Here is a 21,330-nt window from a genome sequence, read left to right as displayed (position 1 = left end):
ATGGATTTTTGTGTGCTTGGACAAGGAAAGAATAAGAAAATAATTCTAAAAAAACCTCTTTGTCCAACTAACCTTTGACCGAAGATTTCGAAAGGTTTTGTGCCGAATGTCTGGAGCATGTTATTGTTCAAGCTTGGGGCGTGTCGAATTACGTCTGTAAATCGCGGGCGCACATAATTGTTCATTTGGATTTCTAAAAATTGATGCTAGCGTAGCACTGCAATCGCTTAAGCATTTGCAATATATTTCTATTATCATAACGTTGAACTGTTGTCTTGTTTTAAATGCAAACCAACGGTTTTAATCAGAATTTGTAAAGGCTTTCTGGAAGCTGATGGAGTGAACGATCTGGCGAACCGCGCTCTACTTGATAGATGAGATGTGGTAATATGGCCGATTCCCACAGTAATTCTTCGACCGGTAGCAGTAACAACTCTGGAAGCACGAGTCAATCCGCAGAGAAAGGAAAAGCTGCAAGAACCTCAAAAGGAAGCTCTACTCAATCGCGAAACTCTGAATCAGCCTCGTCTTTGTGGCCTCCAAAGTGGCTTTCTGGCTTCGATGGTAAGTCTGTCCGCCATCTCTCTTGATCGAAAGTGCAATGTCCAGTCAATTCTGATGCCTGTGACTGAGACTGACGGCCGATATTTTCGTTTGGAGAACCTTTTTAGCTAAAGCCATCACAGTTTGCATGATCCTTGATGTTATTTTTATGCTAGGTCCTAGGAGCGAACTGTATGATTCCGTAGACGATGATCGCGAGCTTGCTGCAAAAGCAGTAGCCATTGTCGTGAACTCTACTCGAAAGGGTGTAGTTTCTTTATGTGCAGAAGTTGCAAGTCTTTTGAAAGCCAAGAAAAGGTAGGTTTTAATCATTTGCGTGCTCTTTTGGCTTTTTCCGTTTTCAGTTAATTTCACAAGTAGTTTTAATTGGCCGCTCGTTTTAGTCTGGATGTAAAAGGCGGATATCTGAGAAATCTCTGTCCGCAGTTAGTCTACCAGACAAAAGAAGGGAAGGGGCGATCAAAATACGAATATCCAAGGAGTCATTACTTTCTTTCTTACAGGACATTATAGCACCTCGTTTGTTTGAGAATCTCTTAACATTATTTCCAAAAGAAAGAAAAATCAATGCAAACTTTTGAGACCTGAACGCGGCGCTGTGCCGTATTAACATACAGACCAGATACATCATCGTAATAATCGGAATTGTATCGGTCAACCAAATTTAACATATTTGAGAAAAAATATTTCTTAACATATTTTACATATAAATAGACTTTTTAACTTCCCAAAATCTCTTTATTATTTAAGTTGTGCTAACCTAAAAAACTTGGCTGGAGGACGAGAGTTTTACATCGTTTTGTGTGAAACATTCTCCAAATTCTCTCAGAAACAAAATTAATAAATATATGCATCATTAGTTTTCTCTAACATCAAACAAGCTTCAGACGAAAGGGATCATTTTGGTTTCTTTGTAGGCTTGTTTAAGCCAGCCTTCCCTTCGTGTGAACTTTTAACCCAGTGGCGTAAAAGTAATTTCTACTTCTGCGCTCAACTTAAAAGAACAATGAAAAGAAGCAGAGAATTAAAAAGAATCAATGGACCGTTTTAACCGCTTATTAGTCGCAAACAAAATCAATTATCCTGCCTATTGTGTGGCACACATTGAAATTGCGTAAGAAAGATTGAGTTGCTGGCTAGACTAGAAGGGAGCGCTCGAAAGGTCAACTCCAACTGGGAATATCCCTCGATACGTGCTGCAGATAGTTTGACTTTCGAACTGTTCAAAATAGAGTACGAAGGTTTAGCATCAATCCTCGAAACCTTGGGAACGATTACACGCAGTGGGTTTTAAAAAGAGAGAGAACGTTGTTTTTGTAGTTGATATCTCTTACTATCATCAAACATTACATTACATAAGAATAAAGTTTTCGAAAATTGTAAAAAAAAAAATAATATTCTGCTTTTGAAGATAATAAATTAAAAAAAAAGATTAGAATTCGAAATGGACTGTAATTTGATATGTTCAGGGTTCAGACGGATGAGAAGATTTGATTTCTCTCCAGACTTGTCAATTAACTCAGCAGCATTTGAAATTCGATCTGGTGTTGATAGACCGGCTTTCAAAAGGAATTGACTGTATTAGCACCCTGGGTGTGGTTAAAGTCCAGAATAATACTCCGCATGTTAGTGGTGTGCAGTAGAGAATATTTACACCCTGTAGTTCCTTATACCTTTGGATATTATCAGCTTGTTGTTCTTTTTTTTAAGTTGATGTTTCACAAGACCAAGTCTAGTTATTAGAGGGAAACAAATTACAATTATTGTAGTTCCTTATACCTTTGGATATTATCAGCTTGTTGTTCTTTTTTTTAAGTTGATGTTTCACAAGACCAAGTCTAGTTATTAGAGGGAAACAAATTACTGATTTTTCCTCTGAAATCGCCAAGTTCATCACCATGTCCAAAATTTTACAGGGTTCGTACAAGTCCTTGAAAACCTTGAAAGTGCTTGAGTTTTAAAATTTGAAATTCAAGGAAAGTGATTGAATTCTTATTATTGGTCCTTGAAAGTCATTGAAAAATATTTGATTAAAGAAATAAAAGTAAATCTTATTGGAGTAAAGATTAATAGCAAATTGTAGCCAAATATATGGTTTGCGAGTTATTTCTTTATATAATTATGTACAAGATAAAGTATGTAAAATCCATGCCCATAAACAGGATCAGCATAGATCATACAAAGATTGTACAGTGAAAGGAAGTGTGCTTCGCCATGTTCTAGCTCTTGCTGATGACGATGGTGGGCTACAAGCATGTGAAGATAGGAGATTGTAATCTCCTGGTGCTCCAGTATACAGAATTTGTGGAGAAAGCTGAGCAAGCCCAGAAGACAATCCTCTTGGATTTTAACTACAAGAGAGGTGGTTCCTTGGATATATTGATTTTCTCTCCAAATTTTAAGGCATCTCGATTTCTCGAATTTTAGAGATTCGACTTCTCCTTCTGGTACTTAAGAAAAGCAAGATCTCGTTTTCTCTGATTTTCAAAAAAGGCCTTCTTGTCCTCTCGGAACTATTTCTCGGATTGACCATTCACCACAAGCTAGACAGGCTGGGTGCGTACTTCTTCTTCTATATAACCCCATCTCCTTTTATGCGAGGATTCTTATAAGGTATCATAATTTCAATAAAAACGATAATAACAAAAATATAATAGGTAGAGTTACATAAGTCAATGCAATAATAGTTTGCTTGCTTTCTTAAAAGCGTTAAGACTGGCTGCCCTTGCAGTTAGTTCTGGTAGACAGTTCCAATCCCTGATGGTCCGCGGGAAGAACGATTTTTTGTGATAGTTGGTTCTTGAAGGTGGCACTTTGTAGCTTTGGCTATTCATATGCCTGCTTATTCTATACATCGGCGGGACTGTTGGCAGGCCATCAGTGACAACAAGGCCACGGTGTATCTTGTAGAACATCAGGAGCCTTGCTCTCTTTCTTCGGATTTCTAGTGAGGACCAATCCAGATAATTGAGCATCTCACTCACACTTGCTGTTCTGTTGTAGCGATGAAGCGCAAACCTTGCTGCGCAACGTTGTACCATCTCTATTTTGATGATGTTTGTCTTTGTGAATGGGTCCCATACAGTACACACATACTCAAGGTATGGACGCACTACAGCGAAGTAAGCAGACTTCTTTAGCTTGCGGGAGCCTATTCTCAGGTTACACCGAAGGAAACCGAGGGTGCTGCTTGCTTTGTTGCAGATGTTGTTTATATGCTTATCCACCTCAAGTCTGATGTTAGGGTGACCCCAAGGTATTTTGCCGAGTCGACAGCACACATGGTTTTGCCGTGAAAAGTATTGTGTCTAGGTTTTTGCTTGCGTCCAACCCTTAAGATCTTACATTTAGCTGGGTGAAACTCCATGCTCCATTGTTTCTCCCACATGGCTAATCAGTCTAGGTCCTGTTGCAAAGTGAAGGCATCCTCGGTAGACTTGATGATTAAATATACAATAGTATCATATTGTCTGGGAGATCGCTAATGTAATAGAGGACATTGGCCCAATACAGAGTTTTCGGGTACCCCAGAGAGGACGTCTACAACTTTAGATTATTCCCCGTCAAACACCACCTTCTGCTTCCTTGCAGATAGGAAGTACTTAATCCACTGATTGGTTTTAACACAAACGCCATAGTGCTTTAACTTTGATACAAGGAGTCGGTGATTTCCCTTGTCAAATGCTTTACTGAAATCCATCGCCAAAACGTCGATCTGATTACCTTCATGCATATTGTCCACCAACGAGTGTATAAAACCAAGAAGCTGTGTTTAACATGATGGTAGTGCTCTAAATCCATGCTGCTGTCTCTCCTACAGGGCTTTATAAAGGACCAGAAACGCTTAATCCCCTAGAATTCACCTTCTGAATTATGAGTTGTTGTTATACGTGTGTCCAATATTCTTTCCTTGATTCTGACTGGATTCTTCTTACAGCATCTAGCCTGGAAGAGTTGTATTTGTATCTGTTGACACTCTCTCATGGTCAGGCAAGAGTCGAAAGAGACTTCTCTGCAAATGTCAGTTAAACACCTTAATAAAGAAACTTATAAAGTTGTTCACAATCGTGGGCTTGCTGATCTAGATATAAGTAAGGCGCTGCTAGATGCGGCAAGTCAAGGGAGGAAACATTAGATCCAATGTCATGAAGACTAGAGAAGGGCCAAGGAGAAGATTGTTGTAAGCTGTAAGCGAAAATGCCAAGAAGAACTAGAGAACAAGTGAAACTGTTCAAAGAGCACAACTAGGCCTCCTCACTAAGTCGATTGCACTGCGAATCGGTGCTAAGGAAAAGCAAAAGGCTTTGAAAAAAGAAAGTTTTGAAAATTTGAGGATCTCACCCAAAGTTGAAAATCTGTAGGAGAACGTTTGCTTGAAATCACTGTTCAATAACAGTCTATTTTCATATTGAAAATAAACAATGTACAATTGATAAAAGCTTTGGTAAGACTTGGAAAAATTTATTTGCCCTCTATTGTCTCTATGAATTTATCGTATCACTAGTCCTTGAATTTTTACAAAAAGTCATTGAAAAAGTCCTTAAAAGTCCTTGAATTTCATTTGTGGAAAATTGTACGAACCCTGTTTTAAACAAAAAAAAATTAAAAAGAGCAGCAGAAGCGATGGACATTGTATGTAGCAATAATTCCCTCTGCGGTGATAATCAAATCTGAAAATTAAAGGTTCATGCTTCATGCCATAGCAGGGGTTGGGGCACTGGGGGCACATGTTCCCCCCCCCCCCCCCCCCCCCATAATATTTTCAAAAATTATAAGAAAATGACCAGTAGTGGTGTGGCTGTGCTCCCCATGTTTCTCTTAATGTTTCTGTATCATGCCCTCAATAATTCTAGTCTTGCTACAGCTATGTGCTTGCAATTAATGTACAGTTGAAGCTCTCCTAAGCGATCACCTTGGGAACTGAAAATTGTGGTCATTAACGAAGCTGGTCTCTTACGAGAGCTTGCTCTCGCAAGCGACCACTGGGCTCCAAAAACTTGAGCAATAGGTTTGGTTGCTTACGGGAACTTAATTAAAATGAAATCTAAACGTTATCATGATAATAACAACACTGTAATATCTTGGTTTATTGCTTGATTTTAATGAAAAAATTTTCCTGAAAACATCTACAGGGTGCATTTCAATGGCATGCAACCATATAACTACAGATTCATTTTTTTTTCGAATATTTATACAATCACTAATAACTGTAACTGTGAAAAAATAAACTAAAAATAACTGACTCATAAATACATGGAACCATGTTGGTAAGAAGTTCGCTAAACAATCATGAGAGTAAGTTGTTTTATATAATAACAATTAATTCTAGGCAAAGTAGCTCATTATGTTCTTTGGAACAACAACTTAAGCTTTTCGTCAATGAGAATATCTCTAGTGGCTACGACGATCGCATGGCGTCTTTTGTTAGCTGATTTCTAAAGCGTGCAACAAACAAAGAGATGACTATTGTAACTGGAAAAAAGATAAATCGTGGAGCTGGCTATGAACACCAGTATTTAAAAACCTTGAATTTAAGAGCCTTAAATATCTCTTTATAAGAGAACAGGTTCTTTATTTTGGTTAAATTTTTTAGATATTGATGTATTAAGGGCATATATGAAGAGCTATTGAAGTGGATTTTGATCTCGTTCTTGCGTAACACTTGTTATCCAATCATTTAAGCTCTTTTCTGTAACCATGGTTTCAGCATGGAACATGACAGGAAGCAAACAAGATGATAAATTCGCAGAAATCCCAAGCTCACAGTATGTGATCATGCTACATTATGACTTAGTTTTTAGTAGAATAAGCTGTTAATTCTACTATTAAAGACAATAAAATCTTAAAAATCTCAATAATATTTGTTCTTGATTGTTGTGTCCTCAATGTATCCAGATGAAATTCTTAGCTACAGTATTTGGGTGAGTAGTTTGTGAGTTACGCTGTTGAGTCTCCCACCATAATTAAATATTTTATTTAATAGTAGAATGAACAGCTCATTTTAACTACTGTACATATATGTTAACTACAAACATAGTCATAAAGGAAAATGATCACACATTGTAGGCTTGGGATACCTGTGATACAGTAAATTTAGCTGTTTTAAATTAAGCACCACCAGGCAGTTTCTTATATCACTGGGGTATTTTGGTATTGGTGGAGTGAAGTGTCGAAATATTATTCATTATTCGTCTACAACTGACCAATGAGCCTAAATCACACGAAACTATTACAATATAAACTGAAAATAACTAGGGAAAAAATGTTTACATTCTGGAGTTCGCTCACAGAACCCTTGATGATTAGCAATTATTAGGGAGACAAATAGACAGAACAGAATTACCCAACAATATAAAAAGCTGATTTATTACATGTCTTCACAACTTCTTGGATCTCCAACAATAAACCAGGACATCAAGTGTCAAATACTTCTACCTAAAAAGCTTCATGAGCTTACCATGGGCATTGTTCAAAGAACCTATTTACAATCAAAATAGCCAATACATTTGATAAGAACATGTTATGGCTTACTTGGAAAAAGTGAGTTGTCCAATATGTGCTCAATGTGCTCAAGTCCACTTAAGCACATTATAGAGGAAGGTATGGGAGGGAACAATGTTATGCATAAAGTTTTCATAGTATTGAACTTTTTTGAGTATTCGAAAGCAAAAGTATTGGGTGAAAAATGTAGCCCTCCAAAGATATATTGGACCCTAAATTGCTAAAATCTGAGTACCTCCTTCCCTCCTTTCACAACTACTAAACTCATATTCGTTAGATGGTTATAATGACTGTGTTTTTTTTATGCAGGCTAGAACTTGCTCTTGCTGCATACAGAAAGGGTGGTTTGTCTTTGCATATTGCTAGTTCAGGCAGTAATGGTCATCGCATGTCAAGTTCAACTGGGTCAGGCACATCACTTTCTTCTAAAGAGAAAAACACCACTCAATCCAAGGTTAGTAATTTGCATGAAAAGCCAGGTACAGCATGGTGCTAATCATCGAAGTTTCTTCTTATTTTTTAATCCCCATATTTTTTCAGCCCTGCCGCAAGTCACTTGTTAATAACAGTACCAACACTGAAATAACTCCCTCTTCATTAAAAAATGCTTCTGTGCAGACTGACGAAGACTATAAAGCTCTCCTTGCAGAAGGTACTGCTTAGAAAAGCTGTTTGGTGATTAATTTTAGTTTTACATCTCACAAAAGGGCTTTATACTTTGGTAGAGAGCACTCCTGCACTTGATGACCAGAATCACGCACACAGAGTACATTTTGATGTGAGTAATCAATTAAATGTTTTATTGTAAATGTTAAATCAATTCTTTGTTGTTTGTGCTATCTGGTATGATGAGAATCTTTTTTTATTTGTATTTTGTTAGGAAAGTGAGCTGAGATGTTTGCAAACTATACAAAGTGAGCTGCACAAAGGTGACTTTAAATACATAGCATACTGTCTGAATCAATAGCCTATAGTGAAGCCCAAAATAACCGCAACATTTTCTGTGGCAAAAATGTGGAAACCATGTCCAAGATTTGCCTGCAAACCCCAGTTCTGCCGCGGTCGGCCATTCATAAAACCATGGCATATCCTTTCTTAGTATGAAATATATAATGTACTGTATTTGCACAGCCAACAGAAGAAATGCTGAGCTTGAACTTGAACTTTACACAGCAAGAGCAGAACTAAAGGTATGTTGAAGTCTCTAACCTTCTTACAGAAAAAAATGTGAGTAATGTTGAATTCCCTATATTTTCCTTTTTTTGCAGGCTCTCAAAGAGAAATATGTTTTGCCTCAGGTAATAGTTCATGTCAATTGTGTGCTATTCCACGTTAATGAGTACAATTTTATTTGGTGGACACTCAAAAGTTTTGAAATAATATGGACACCATAAAAATATATATTTGATCTCTTTCAAGCTGACCAACCTGAAGGGACAAAACCGTATCACCAATCCTTTAAACACAGTAAATTCAAAAACAAAGTAAGTCAAAATTATTTCTAAAAATACATTTTTTTTTTTTTAATTTTTTATTAATTTTATTTGTTTTTTTTGTTTGCTAATGCTAAAATAATGTCTGAAAAAATAATCTGATTAGATTTTGATATTTGATATATTTTGAAATTAATGAAAAATACCTAAAGGCACTCTATGTAGTTGAAGAATGAGAATATATAACAATGGTAAGACCATTGCTCAAAGTTCATTTTTACTCATATCATTTTTACCGGCTACCTTTTTTTTTGATTAGTTGTGAATTTTGAGTCACACAAATCAAATTTACAGAAGCCACAAAGGTCCAAAATGTTAGGTGCATAAATCTCCAAATTACTGTAATAAAATAATTTTTTGTACTTTTAGTCTCATTTCGGAAAAGTCCCAGATACATCCATGTACAGTATTCACCAACTTTAAGCCCTGAAGTCCATTATGATATGGCATACTATTAAAGAAGATTTTACTCCTATTTTTGATTTAGTGTATAGTGACTTAACCATGAATAATGATTGTTCACTTTAGGATTATCAAAGCAAAGTCAGGTCAAATGGTAAGTATACCATGGTAGGGACTAATACTGGGTAAACAACAAAATAAAGTAGAACAACAGGGACCACGTATCACAAGATGATGCGGTAGTATTTATTTATAAAACAACAAACCTCCATTTGAACACAGCGCAGTCTGAAAGCATTTTACTACTATTGTTTCTAGCCAACCAGGACAATAGCAATAGGTATTTTTGTATCACTCCCTGTTTTTGCATTATGAAACAGAAAATGGCCGTTGACATTCCATTACAGTAATTACAGTTTATTTAGGTAATTTTGAACCTTAAATATGTAAATACTAGATAAGGAAATATGTTTCCATATGTACAGGCATTAGAATATACTTGTGTACAATTTTCAGGAAACCCTAAACCATGAAAGTGAATTTCCACAAATACCGAACGGAAGTGATAATCTCCAAGGCAGAGTCCATGACATGACATGTAACTTAAAAAGGTAACATCATGTAAAGAGCTAGTCAAACTCATCTAAGGACCAAGGTTATCAGTCTCTGGCGCGTACACAGGGGGGTACGCAGGGCGATTTCCCGTAGTAGCTGGTCGGTTGCACAGATAAGACGTCTCGCCCCTTGATGAAATTGTAAAGCGACTCCTCTTAAACAGACTGAATTGACTGCAAAGCACTATGAAAATTGCTTTCAAAATAATCGCTTCTGCTTCGTTTGCTTTGATGTTTGTTATTGCAAACAACAACTATTAAAAAAACGGTTTTGACCTTTTGAACTAGAAGCAAAAGTACAATAGAAAACTGTCAGAATTAATTCTTGGTTTCCATGACTACGCGTCAATTGGCCAATCAGCAACCAAGTTCAGATTCTGAACCTAACATAAGTGGAAATAGCACTTTGAGAGCCTTGTCGCAAGCTCGCTGACCACTAATTAGAGAGACGCTCTGGAACCAGGGTACTTTAAGACCATGATATTATACTATTACGAAATACTGGATAACTGCAACACTGTGTTATAGTACTGTAATTGTCTACCTGATCCGCTTGCTCAGCCACAAAATTTAATAATGCTATTATTAATGGCAAACCATTGCAGGGCATGATAGTCCATGGCAGTCACTCCCTATTACACGATGATACTGTATAATTATGATGTCACTACCCAGGAGTGTTCAAAAGTAAATCCTGAAGTTTTTTTTATGCTGCTAGGAAGGTGCTTTTAAACTAAAGGGTAAAAGCAATAACAGAACAGTATCTAAAGCTGCACTCATATGGAGCTATTTAGTTTGTAAAAATGTTGACATTAAATCAATGTCTTCTTTGGTTACTTTCCAGCTGTATAAAGCACAGAAATAAAGGTGTATGCCGCCCATTCTCAACGCCTTTTAAAGTCTATCCGGTAAACATAAGTATTTCATTCTCACTCTTTTTTTCTTAAATTTAGTCCTAATGCTTATTGATTTGACTAGACCTCTGTCAGAGAATCCACCGTGTTACCAAATACTGCAAGCTTCTATAAGGGTCAGTGCTTCCTTCTTCCACAAAGTGATCCTCCTTCAGAAACTGCACAAAGCAATGACAAGGAGCTGCATTCCAAGTAAGAATGGCTTTTGTTGTACTGTAGTACAAGTACTCTAGACTCTACTCCTCTTATTTTCTTTCAATTTTTCTTCTAGGGCTGAGGCTTTTAAAGTAATACCAAGCTTAGGGGATTACGTTGTTGTTCAAGGAGAAATCAAGGGTAAATACAGTACCATTGTGACTATAGATTACATTTCAGGATCATGTACAATATGTTATGGTCAAGGTTTTTATTGTTTTCATTCTTTTATTCTTGTGCAGGCATCATTAAGTATCTTGGTCCTATTAAAGGGGAACTCTCAAGTTATGCTGGTGTTCACTTGGATTCTCCAGGTAGGGAACATCTTTCAAACTTCAACTCATCCCCCCTCCCTATCCACCCTATCCCCTCGTTCCTCCAACAATTTTTCTCTCTGTATCAATCCAATGATATTGTTGAATTTCTCCTTCTTACCTCGTATTTTAGCCCAACTGTTTCAAATCAGGGTTTCTTGAACATGGACTCTTTGCAGTGCAACCTATATAAAAAAGGTGTATGTTTAATCCGTGATTTGTTCTACAGTTGGCAATAATGATGGCACTTTGAATGGTGTGCGCTATTTCTTTTGTCCTCAAAACTACGGTGCATTTGTTCTTTTGGAGGATATTATGTCGCACCAGGTAATCCTTTTTAGGGAAAATTTGTTTTTAAATGGAAAATGCTGAAGGGAGGGTTTTCATTAAGATCTCTCCAAAATAAAAGCATTTTGTAAGGTTTTTATTGGGAATACACATAATCATATATCATATGTGTTACCTATTTTTATCCAGTTTTATCCCATAGACCACATAAGGTTGAATAGATCGGACCCGTGATTTCAAAATCTGTCCCTCACTGTATTATGCGAGTGTCTTATCTGCCCGTTTTGTCCCGTTCAGTTTCATTGAAAAATTGCTTTTTCATTTCTAGACAACAAAATCAAGGCAATGCCGATCCTGTAACTCATCACCTCCAGTAGAGCGAAACAAGGTAGAGCCGACTATTGCATAGGCAATACACCAGAGATGCACCTCAGGTACACTCCAAACAACTTAATAAGGCTGATGATTCTACACTCTAGACAACTTAGGCTGATGATTCTACACTCTTAGACAACTTAGGCTGATGATTCTACACCCTAGAAAACTTAATAAGGCTGAGGATTCTACACTATAGACAACTTAGGCTGATGATTCTACACCCTAGAAAACTTAATAAGGCTGAGGATTCTAAAGTCTAGACAACTTTATAAGGCTGATAATTCTGCACTCTTGACAACTAAATAAGGTCCACAATTCTACACTCTAGACAACTTAATAAGGTCCATAATTCTACACTCTAGGCAACTTAATAAGGCTGATGATTCTACACTCTAGACAACTGAATAAGGCTGATAATTCTATACCGGGCAACTTAATAAGGTTGATAAATCTATACTCCAGACAACGTAAAAGTTGTGGTTAATTCTAAAAAAGATAGACATTTACAAGTACAACTTGGAAAGCTAATTTGACGATGATTGAATAATTTTCCGATCGATGATAATGCATGTATTCTAAACCAATAAGATTAATTCAAAGTCTTTAACAAGTTACTGAACTAATACAAAGGGAACGGTCGGGAATCCATTGGTTTTTGCGTCCGCCAAAGGTTTGTACCACTAGATTCTCGGACAGGCTAATGAATTGAAAAACCTGAAATAACTACTAAATTCCTTGATGACGGTTCAGCGTCGCCCGGAACGAAGTTTAGTTCTCTAGGAAATCTTTGAGAAATATCGCTAATGAGATATTGATAATGTTTTGGATAATGTTGTTTCAAGATTGAGGTTTGCAGCAATCTTGAGTTCGCTTTCGCTGTTGCTTTCTGTGAATGGTGGTCACGTGACTGTCGCTGTTTTTGTCGCTGTGTGATGTTGTGAACTGTTACGACAACGAGGCCGCAAAATTTGTCTGCGCTTTGACGCTCATTAGCCGTTTCCTAATAACGCTCCACTTCTGACAGAAAAAGGCAAATTAAAATCGGGCCCTATGCCAACCTTGTTACATTAACTCAAGTGTTCTGTTATACTAGCACAGGGCCTTGATGTAAGACTTTTCATAGGGACTTTAATATGTTATTCGGAAATGAGCTATTCTGGACGAACGGCTGAACCATGGTATATCAGACAGAGCGCATTCTCACATGCCGCCAATTGAATCCTCGAATCAATTCTTTTGTTTTCTGTCGTCTCCGTTGTCAATTTTGGTACTTGATATTTTTCCGTGAACGCTCGTAGAGTATTACATGATAGACTATTTCTCTAAATAATAGGGAAGGTTAATTTTTTTTAGAAGAATAGAAAGGCACACAAACTACCGTGGATTCTTGGAATCAACGAGTAATGTTATGGATAGAAACTGAGCTTTGACTACCTGATGGCCCTGAAAAGATATGAAACATTTGTGATGAGGGTTATTCTATCCGATTTTATCAAAAGTTTGATTTTTCTGTTAGTTAGATGGGGGTATTTGCATCGTCATATCAGATATGGTAGTCATCAAAACCCTAGTTTTTAATCAGACGGTAAATGAGAAACGTGGAAAAGAAAAGGGATTATATCTTACTCGCCCTTCAAACGTACGAACACTCATTTGCTTTATTTTCACCACTGTGACCCATTTGAATCCACTATTTCTCTACTAGTTTTAAACATTTCTTCGTAGGTAGCTTGAATATTTAATTATTAGTATTTATTTAAAATATATTTATGTGTTAGAAAAGTTCCCATTTGTCGAAACTAAATAGTCACATTGACTTTAAATTTTGTGTATTAAATGATGGGCGTAACGGATTTAAAATCACACGTTCTGTGGAAATAGGGAGAAGTTACCAGTTAGAGTACAAGTGATAGGTAACTCAATGCAAGAGCTGTTTTGTGTGTCCTTTACGGGAGCATTGCTTTTGTGGTGCGTGATACGTGTAACTGTTTTGTGACTTTGTGAACATGTTACGTGTTTTGTAGACAACGCTCACCGGAAATTGTTGAAGCAACCAAGTTTCTGTTACAATATTATTGAATTGAAAATTCAACTGGAGTTTATTTTTTGAATTGTAGGCATTTTGTAGTTTTACAGTTTATTCAAAATAAAAGCTGTTTTGTAATAACATGTCTTTACAGTTGTAGAATATGCTATTCCAGCTATAAGTTTGTGCGCGCATTACCATAGAAACCGGCGCGCCAGGATCCATGTGCAATTGTTCAGATAAATCGTGATGAATGGCACGAGTTGGAAATGTATACTGAAACGTGCACCACAAGCAATTGCTGATGCACGGAACATCAAAGGACAATTTGCTACAGAATTTCTCTCACAACAAAATGTTGGGGGACATTGAAAACATGATAAAAGTACCAAAGAAGACCATTCCATCAATCATCTGGAATTCTGTCGTTATTCACAAGCGCACTTAGCCTTGTACGCTGGATCCTCGAGCATGGCTTAGCCTCTGGCTGCCAATGCGACACCTGTCTCAAGAACCTCTTTTTTTTATAAGTACCTATAGGGTCCTTTGAGTTTTTTTTGGTACTTTAGCCCCTGTCATTCCGCTTTCTGTGAAATCTGTGAATATCTTTTGTACAAATTTACATTTGAGGATCGACATTTTTTTTTCTATTAAAATAGACGGAGTTCCGATAATGGCTGATACTGTGTCAATATAAAAAAGGTTACACTTTACACAGTGTGCAAACAAGGACACGTCCCTTAGATAACACAGTTTTATCGACCATCTCTAGCCTGATGAGTTTGGAATGTCTGTAGGTGTTTTCATGATATCCGATCGGTTGTCTCTATTCTTGCGTGCATCCTGACGTGCCTTCTCGTTCGCCATTGCCAGTTTTCTTATGTTAAGCAAACAACCGGCCGCGGCCTCTTGCAGCGCTTCGTCCTCAGATCCAACCATTTCCATGAGGGGCTGCAGAAAAAGATCCTTAGTGTTTATATTCTATTTTTAACCCTATCCCTCCCCCCCTTTCTCGGGTACCTGTCTTTGATTTCACCTGAATCTGTATTGTCACCTATCAACCTATTCTCCCTCTACTCCCATCCTTCTTTTGCCCCTTCCGCTTCAACAGCCCACCTATCGACTTAGCTATTTACTGGCCTATATTAAGCTGCGGACTTACAAACACGTACCAAAAACTTTACCCTTAAATTTAAGAGAGCCGCGACCTGGAAGTGCCTCATACCTTTGGATCAGCATACCGTTCAGTCTGTTCGATCACCCTTCCTGCTGGCTAGAGTCTGTTTTATCATTCCCTCAATACTTATCTCACTATGTATGGCCTTGTGAGCGTACCTTGACAACCGCTCAATACCTATCTTACTATTTTTGGCCTTGTGAACGTACCTTGACAATCCGTCAATACCTATCTTACTATTTTTTGGCCTTGTGAACGTACCTTGGCAATACCTATCTTACTATTTTTGGCCTTGTGAACGTGCCTTGACAACCCCCCAATACTTATCGTTCTTTGTATGGCCTTGACAACCCCCAAGAGATCATAAGATAAGAGAGGGACACTTTGGTATTACCCGCGCGCCATGTCGATTTCCATCCTGGCTATTTTTAGTAACCACCACCCCACCACTGCGCGTGAGCATTTTTACTCTCCCAGCCCCCGCGCTTCGGCATTTACATCTTGTTTGCCGCTGTTTTGTGACTTTAAACCGAAAAAAAACCCCGCCCTATTTGCACTAATAACATCGAAAATTTCATTCAAGCACCAATGATACAGGCAGTTGCGGGTTATTAAGGGGATATTGTAGTACTTCGAGAATTGCAAGATTTCGAAAACTTGTAAAAAAAAAGACTTCATTCAAAATCAAGAGCGGAAAACCTAGTGCTTCAAACACCGCTTCCGCTCTTCATTATCTTCCTAATGGTCAAACGAAATCTGTAAGTTAGAAATAATATTGATTTTTATGAATATTCCGGTGAATTGAGGAGGAATCCAAGAAAAATACATTTCATAAAACTATCCTTGTAGCGAGGGAATGCATTTTTGTGATGATCAAAGCCAGCAAGCTGAAGTATCATTCTGAGCTTTTCTAATATTGAGAAAATAAAGAGGGAGATATTCTACTGTACTTCTTTGATGTTGTTTCTATACATTTCTATAACTATTAAGTATATACAAGCTGGAGTCGGGATTTGAATCAAACGCGGTATCACAGCCATTTTATCGCTCTTCGCTATTTTCTTTCTTCTTTACTTGACTTCGCCGCTCAGACAAACAAAAAAGATAAACTATTCAGGTATTTAGTTTTCTGTAAGTATATTTGCCAATCTTGCTTATTTAAGTTAGACTTGTTTTTTTTCTTCCGAGTTATTTTACATGATCCCTTTTCATTCCTATCGAGTTGGCAAAACAACAACACGCAACCCGCGGTGGAGTTGGACAAAATAAAAGGAGCAAATCTTCACGCGCCGTGGTGGGGTGGTGGTTACTAAAAACAGCCGGATTCGGACGCGACATGGCGCGCGGGTAATACCAAAGTGTCCCTTATCTTATGTTTCTTATCTTATGCTCTCTTGCAACCCCTTAATACTTATCTTACTATTTTTGGCCTTGTGAACGTACCTTGACAACTCCACTTGAATGCATCTTGATGCAGCTCTCCGGGTACCGTGCCAGTTGGTGCAGTGCACGGACAGCCGATCGCTTCAAGATGGTATCGTCTGTAGAAAGGTACTCTACCATAGCCTCCACGGCCCCTTCACGTGTGAAGTCACGTGCATTGTGACCCCACTTGCAGCACCTAAACAAAGAGTCAAAGGGATTTTTCTCAGTGATAAGCACATAACACTTGGAATCAAAGCCAACAGAAGTCAGGTCAAGAATTGTTTAAAAGGTATTTAAAACAAGGAACAAAAATGATGTAATTGTGGCTTGGGAACAAAGCCTACACAAAATAGCTTAGGGCCAACTTGAAAAGTCAAGGATAAGATTCTCATAAGAACACTAATCATAGTTTAGAGGGAGCAAAACTCAGAATAAGGATGTATGTTTGTAGCTTGGACGTACCGTATCCTCACGAATGTCGAGGTGCATTTTTACGTATAGCAGAGTAGAACCTACCGAGCAATGGCCTCTGCAAGATGTCTTCTCAGCGCGATATCATTCTTAAAATACAAAACGTAGCTCTAAATGAGTTGGTAAATGTCAAAATGACAGATATCAACGCAGAACGTCTAGTTTCTAAAGAGAGGTCGACCTTTTGAATTGAAAACGAAATCTTTCTTCTTTCAACAGTCTTAGCTAGTGGAACTGAGTAAACAGGAGGAGGATAATAATAGCTAATTAAGATAAAAAGACAAAGATGGATAAAGATGGATCAAGTCAAAAATGGTAAGAACTCACCAGGACTGTTAGCTTGGCTAAATGCTTCACAACTCCATAGTCTGTGATGACTCCAATATTCTCACCCTCATTAGCGACGTTACCGATAGCCGCACAGACACTTGTTAAAACCTGGAAAAACCCACAGAGTTATAATCAGCAACTCGCTGTACATAGAAAGCTGCCTGAAGTGGTTTAAACTTTATCATTGTGGTATTCAAGAAAATAATCCATACCCCCTCACCGAGGAAATTGGGAAGTTGCGTAATGATGTGCATAGTTGGGCATATTTGCCGACAGCGATTTGCAAATCCCCACGAGAATGGTCTTCCTTTGTTTCCAAGGATTGGCTCCCTGTGTCCCCAAGATTGGGCTGGACGCTTATCTGGATTCTCTTGTCCTCTATAACGAAGAACCGGCTCCTAAGCAGTTTTGGGTTTGTGTCACTAAAATGTTAGCCCCCTAGGAACAGAACTGTATGGCTAGAGCGAGCCTTAGTCTTTGTAATTGCTGGAGTTAAGCCGCCATTTCATACGCCCTTTGTAAAATTCTGGCTCTACATTCTGGCCGTAGCTCTCAATGCTAGCTACGGCCCTGTTATATTACTAAACAGATACTAGAAAGGTTAATACTAGCCTGAGTGTCAGGCTCCAGGCTAGTTTAATACTAAACAGATACTAGTAGCTTTGTGATCTAAGGCATCCTCGCGCGCCGTGGTCTACCCTTTACTAAGGGGAAGAGACCCTTCGAGATGCTTGCCAGATGCTTTACTGCAATCAGCACCCACGAAGTGTGACGTCGACACACTACTCTGATCGTAAAGAAGCCCCACCTCAATATCATCGGATTCCAGCATATTCACAATCAGCTCAAGTCCACCGACAAACGAACGAGCGTTCTCCCACGCTTCCTGTGGAAGGAAAAAATCCCTTATTCAGACTTCCTTGACAAGGACATTGAATTATCCTAAGCTTGCGCAATTTTCACAGCAAAAAAAAGATTAGTTTTTATTGCAAGGACGTATATGGTATTTTTTCATATATAATGACATGCCTTACCGGAGTATCCTCCATCAAACCATGTATTCCCCATGATGCACTTGCAATAACCTGCAATGGTATGGAAACTCAGACTGAAATATACGAAAACTCGTTGAAGGTCCTGTCTTTGCATGCTTGGCTTGTCTACATGGAAATATTATCTAAGGGTCTGCTCTCTTTGCAAGGTGTATGGCTATGTCTATTATCTAAGGGTTGTTGGACTCGGTAATACTGCTCTCTTTGCAAGGTGTATGACTATGTCTATTATCTAAGGGCTTTTGGACTTGGTAACTGCTCTCTTTGCAAGGTGTATGGCTTTGTCTATTATCTAAGGGCTGTTGGACTTGATAATACTGCTCTCTTTGCAAGGTGTATGGCTATGTCTATTATCTAAGGGCTCTTGGACTTGATAATACTGCTCTCTTTGCAAGGTGTATGGCTATGTCTATTATCTAAGGGCTTTTAGACTTGGTAACTGCTCTCTTTGCAAGGTGTATGGCCATGTCTACATGAACTATTATCTAAGGGCTGTTGGACTTGGTAATACTGCTCTCTTTGCAAGGTGTATGGCTATGTCTATTATCTAAGGGCTGTTGGACTTGGTAATACTGCTCTCTTTGCAAGGTGTATGGCTATGTCTATTATCTAAGGGCTTTTGGACTTGGTAATACTGCTCTCTTTGCAAGGTGTATGGCTATGTCTATTATCTAAGGGTTGTTGGACTCGGTAATACTGCTCTCTTTGCAAGGTGTATGGCTATGTCTATTATCTAAGGGCTTTTGGACTTGGTAACTGCTCTCTTTGCAAGGTGTATGGCTATGTCTATTATCTAAGGGCTTTTGGACTTGGTAATACTGCTCTCTTTGCAAGGTGTATGGCTATGTCTATTATCTAAGGGTTGTTGGACTCGGTAATACTGCTCTCTTTGCAAGGTGTATGGCTATGTCTATTATCTAAGGGCTTTTGGACTTGGTAACTGCTCTCTTTGCAAGGTGTATGGCTATGTCTGTTATCTAAGGGCTTTTGGACTTGGTAACTACTCTCTTTGCAAGGTGTATGGCTATGTCTGTTATCTAAGGGCTGTTGGACTTGGTAATATTGCTCTCTTTGCAAGATGTATGGCTATGTCCACACAAACTATTATCAAAGTATATATATCCAAGGTGTTTGTCTACCGCCAGCCTGCCTGGCCTGTGTATGCACGCCTGTGTGCAAGCTTGTCTACTGCTTAGCATTTTACCTTGGGGTTATTTGACTTGAGCAAAGACCACAGGAGCCTTAACCCATCACGGCGGTTGAATTGTCTGTAGAAAGGTTAAACATGTTACGATATAGATTACATGGTACCTGAAGCTTGAATTCTTAGCGTTTTTACAATATGCGAATCTAGATTTTCTTACATTACTGTAGCAGTCACTACCAAGACAAGTAATTTCTTATTGATTTCATTATTTGGTTAACTCAACGGAGAAGCAGTTTCTTCTTTAAGAATATCTTCAGGATTTTCTTCAGAACATCCCAAATCAAAGGAAAAGATGGATTTATTTGAATGCATTATTTTGGGATTTTTTCCTTAAGTTTTCCAAGTTGTTGAAGAAGATAGGAATGGCACACTTTATTGTACTTCACAGGTCTCTTACCCCCTGCACTCTACGTCCTGAGAGCAGGCGGCGATAGCTCTGCCCACTTGCTCGACTAGTTCTTCATTGGGGTCGGTTGACAGGTCAACCAGCGTCTTGCATCCCTTGCAGGCGAGGATCTCCAAACGACCCTTCTGCACTTTGGCGAGTTCTGAGAGCGCTCCTACAATGTGGACTTGCACCTAAAGAGATATTAGAAAAAAGTTGCCTTTTAGAATTTTCCGTTCCTTAGGTGTTACTCTCAAAGCGCCTGTAGGCGTGTTAGTTAATACTGCTAACCATTAGAGAGGTGTCCCCGCGCACGATTATTTGAAACTCTCGTATCTTTGAACCCTTTGTGAATTAGAGTTGTACCCTATTTTGGCTTTTTGGCTATTCAAGAGTTCAGATTAGAGTGCATTCGAGCATACCTGTTCTGGCTGTTCCTCGTGCTCGTCTTGCAAGAACCTGAGTAGTGCCTCAACAATGTCAAGCTCAAGAAACCTGTTTAAGGTCAAGTTAAATGGAATCTGAGAAACAAATCCCTCAAACCACTCGGGCACGGAATTACCAAACCCCAAACAGAAGAACAGAACAGAAATAAATACTCTTGTCATAAGCGACATATGGTTCGCGCGCGTTACTGTGCTTCCCGCCAAAAAACTCCGTTTATTCACTCTCGCTCCTGACAATCAGATAAGGTATGTATATATTTTTATATTGTTACACCTTTTAACTCCTTTGATAAAGCTTTAGATAAACGCACAAGAAACTCAAACGACCAAGCAAACAAACAGTACATATCCACCTCTTCGTATTCTCCACACTGACAGAGCATTTCCAGATAGCACCAGTAACAGCGGCCAACAGCTTCTTGTTTTGATGCGAGGAGAGTAACTTGACAAGCGTCTCGAGTCCTCCATATTTGTGGACAACTTTGCGTGTATCCTCGTCTTCGGCACACTGTGAGCATAATTGTGTATTACCATATCGACCTTTACACTTACAAATACTAGCCACTTCTCAGTCAAACAACTTTCACCATATTCGTGTACGTATCGTGATACGTTCACGATAAGATTCGACCACTTTCTGTCTACCTTATGTGATTTGTGTGCATACCTTGAAGATGGCATTAGCGCAGTAGATTTGCAATTCCTGGTTCTCTGTCTTCAGGTTCTGCACGATTGGCTCGATCATGTTCTCGTTCTTAAAAGCTGTTCGGTATCGTGTCTTAAAATGGAATGAAAGTTTTGATATTGATTTAGTTCTTCTTTTCAGAGGTTTGCCCATAGCGCGTTCCCAAACCTCTATAGCTCATTCAAAAAGCTCTATAGATCATTCCCAAACCTCTATGGCTCATTCACAAACCTCTATCGCGCATCCCCAAACCTCAATTGCGCATTCACGTACCTCTATTCCTAGACAAGGCCCACTCACAAACCTGTATCTCACATTCCTAGACAAGGCCCACTCACAAACCTGTATCTCACATTCATAGACAAGGCCCACTCACAAACCTGTATCTCACATTCCTAGACAAGGCCCACTCACAAACCTGTATCTCACATTCCTAGACAAGGCCCACTCACAAACCTGTATC

The 21,330-nt window shown here is 38.6% G+C and overlaps 2 protein-coding genes and 1 long non-coding RNA gene across 7 annotated transcripts in view; 2 read left to right on the top strand and 1 right to left on the bottom strand.

The window, feature by feature from the left end:
- The first annotated feature begins 160 nt into the window (after window positions 1-160).
- Window positions 161-13,830, top strand: LOC5521156. 2 transcript variants are annotated; one of them, XM_032366562.2, is made up of 17 exons: window positions 162-564; window positions 720-861; window positions 7,375-7,519; window positions 7,606-7,717; window positions 7,791-7,843; window positions 7,946-7,994; window positions 8,197-8,255; window positions 8,334-8,363; window positions 8,485-8,549; window positions 9,087-9,114; window positions 9,477-9,571; window positions 10,419-10,482; window positions 10,553-10,680; window positions 10,760-10,824; window positions 10,926-10,997; window positions 11,227-11,324; window positions 11,614-13,830. In XM_032366562.2, exons 1-17 carry the CDS (start codon window positions 375-377, stop codon window positions 11,692-11,694), a joined length of 1,476 nt encoding a protein of 491 aa, XP_032222453.2. In that variant the 5' UTR covers window positions 162-374; the 3' UTR covers window positions 11,695-13,830. The 2 variants fall into 2 exon arrangements, with proteins under 2 accessions (XP_032222454.2, XP_032222453.2); XM_032366563.2 differs by lacking the exon at window positions 11,227-11,324 and having other exon boundaries at window positions 161-564.
- Window positions 13,784-21,330, bottom strand: part of LOC5521271 (outer dynein arm-docking complex subunit 2) — a 20,438-nt gene continuing 12,891 nt past the window's right edge. For 2 of the 4 annotated variants that reach the window (XM_048724415.1, XM_048724414.1), the window contains exons 15-25: window positions 20,850-20,960; window positions 20,536-20,690; window positions 20,159-20,231; window positions 19,749-19,930; window positions 19,349-19,412; window positions 18,127-18,177; window positions 17,901-17,978; window positions 17,090-17,200; window positions 16,808-16,851; window positions 16,310-16,487; window positions 13,784-14,640 (exon numbers count right to left, since the gene is read on the bottom strand). In XM_048724415.1, coding sequence (XP_048580372.1) covers window positions 14,458-14,640; window positions 16,310-16,487; window positions 16,808-16,851; window positions 17,090-17,200; window positions 17,901-17,978; window positions 18,127-18,177; window positions 19,349-19,412; window positions 19,749-19,930; window positions 20,159-20,231; window positions 20,536-20,690; window positions 20,850-20,960 — 1,230 coding nt within the window. In that variant the 3' untranslated portion in view covers window positions 13,784-14,457. Of the gene's footprint in view, window positions 14,641-16,309; window positions 16,488-16,753; window positions 16,852-17,089; window positions 17,471-17,900; window positions 17,979-18,126; window positions 18,178-19,348; window positions 19,413-19,748; window positions 19,931-20,158; window positions 20,232-20,535; window positions 20,691-20,849; window positions 20,961-21,330 lie in introns of those variants that run through there. The other 2 variants (XR_007307134.1, XM_048724416.1) reach the window with 2 other exon arrangements.
- Window positions 16,398-17,741, top strand: LOC116604340. Its single transcript, XR_004291011.2, has 3 exons — window positions 16,398-16,580; window positions 16,982-17,077; window positions 17,413-17,741. It is a non-coding gene; the product is annotated as an uncharacterized LOC116604340 (long non-coding RNA).

This window comes from Nematostella vectensis, chromosome 2, assembly GCF_932526225.1.
Source record: "Nematostella vectensis chromosome 2, jaNemVect1.1, whole genome shotgun sequence".
In the NCBI taxonomy this organism is placed as follows: domain Eukaryota; kingdom Metazoa; phylum Cnidaria; class Anthozoa; order Actiniaria; family Edwardsiidae; genus Nematostella; species Nematostella vectensis.
Note: the sequence above shows the minus strand (reverse complement) of the source record. Positions and strands in the feature narration are given on the sequence as shown.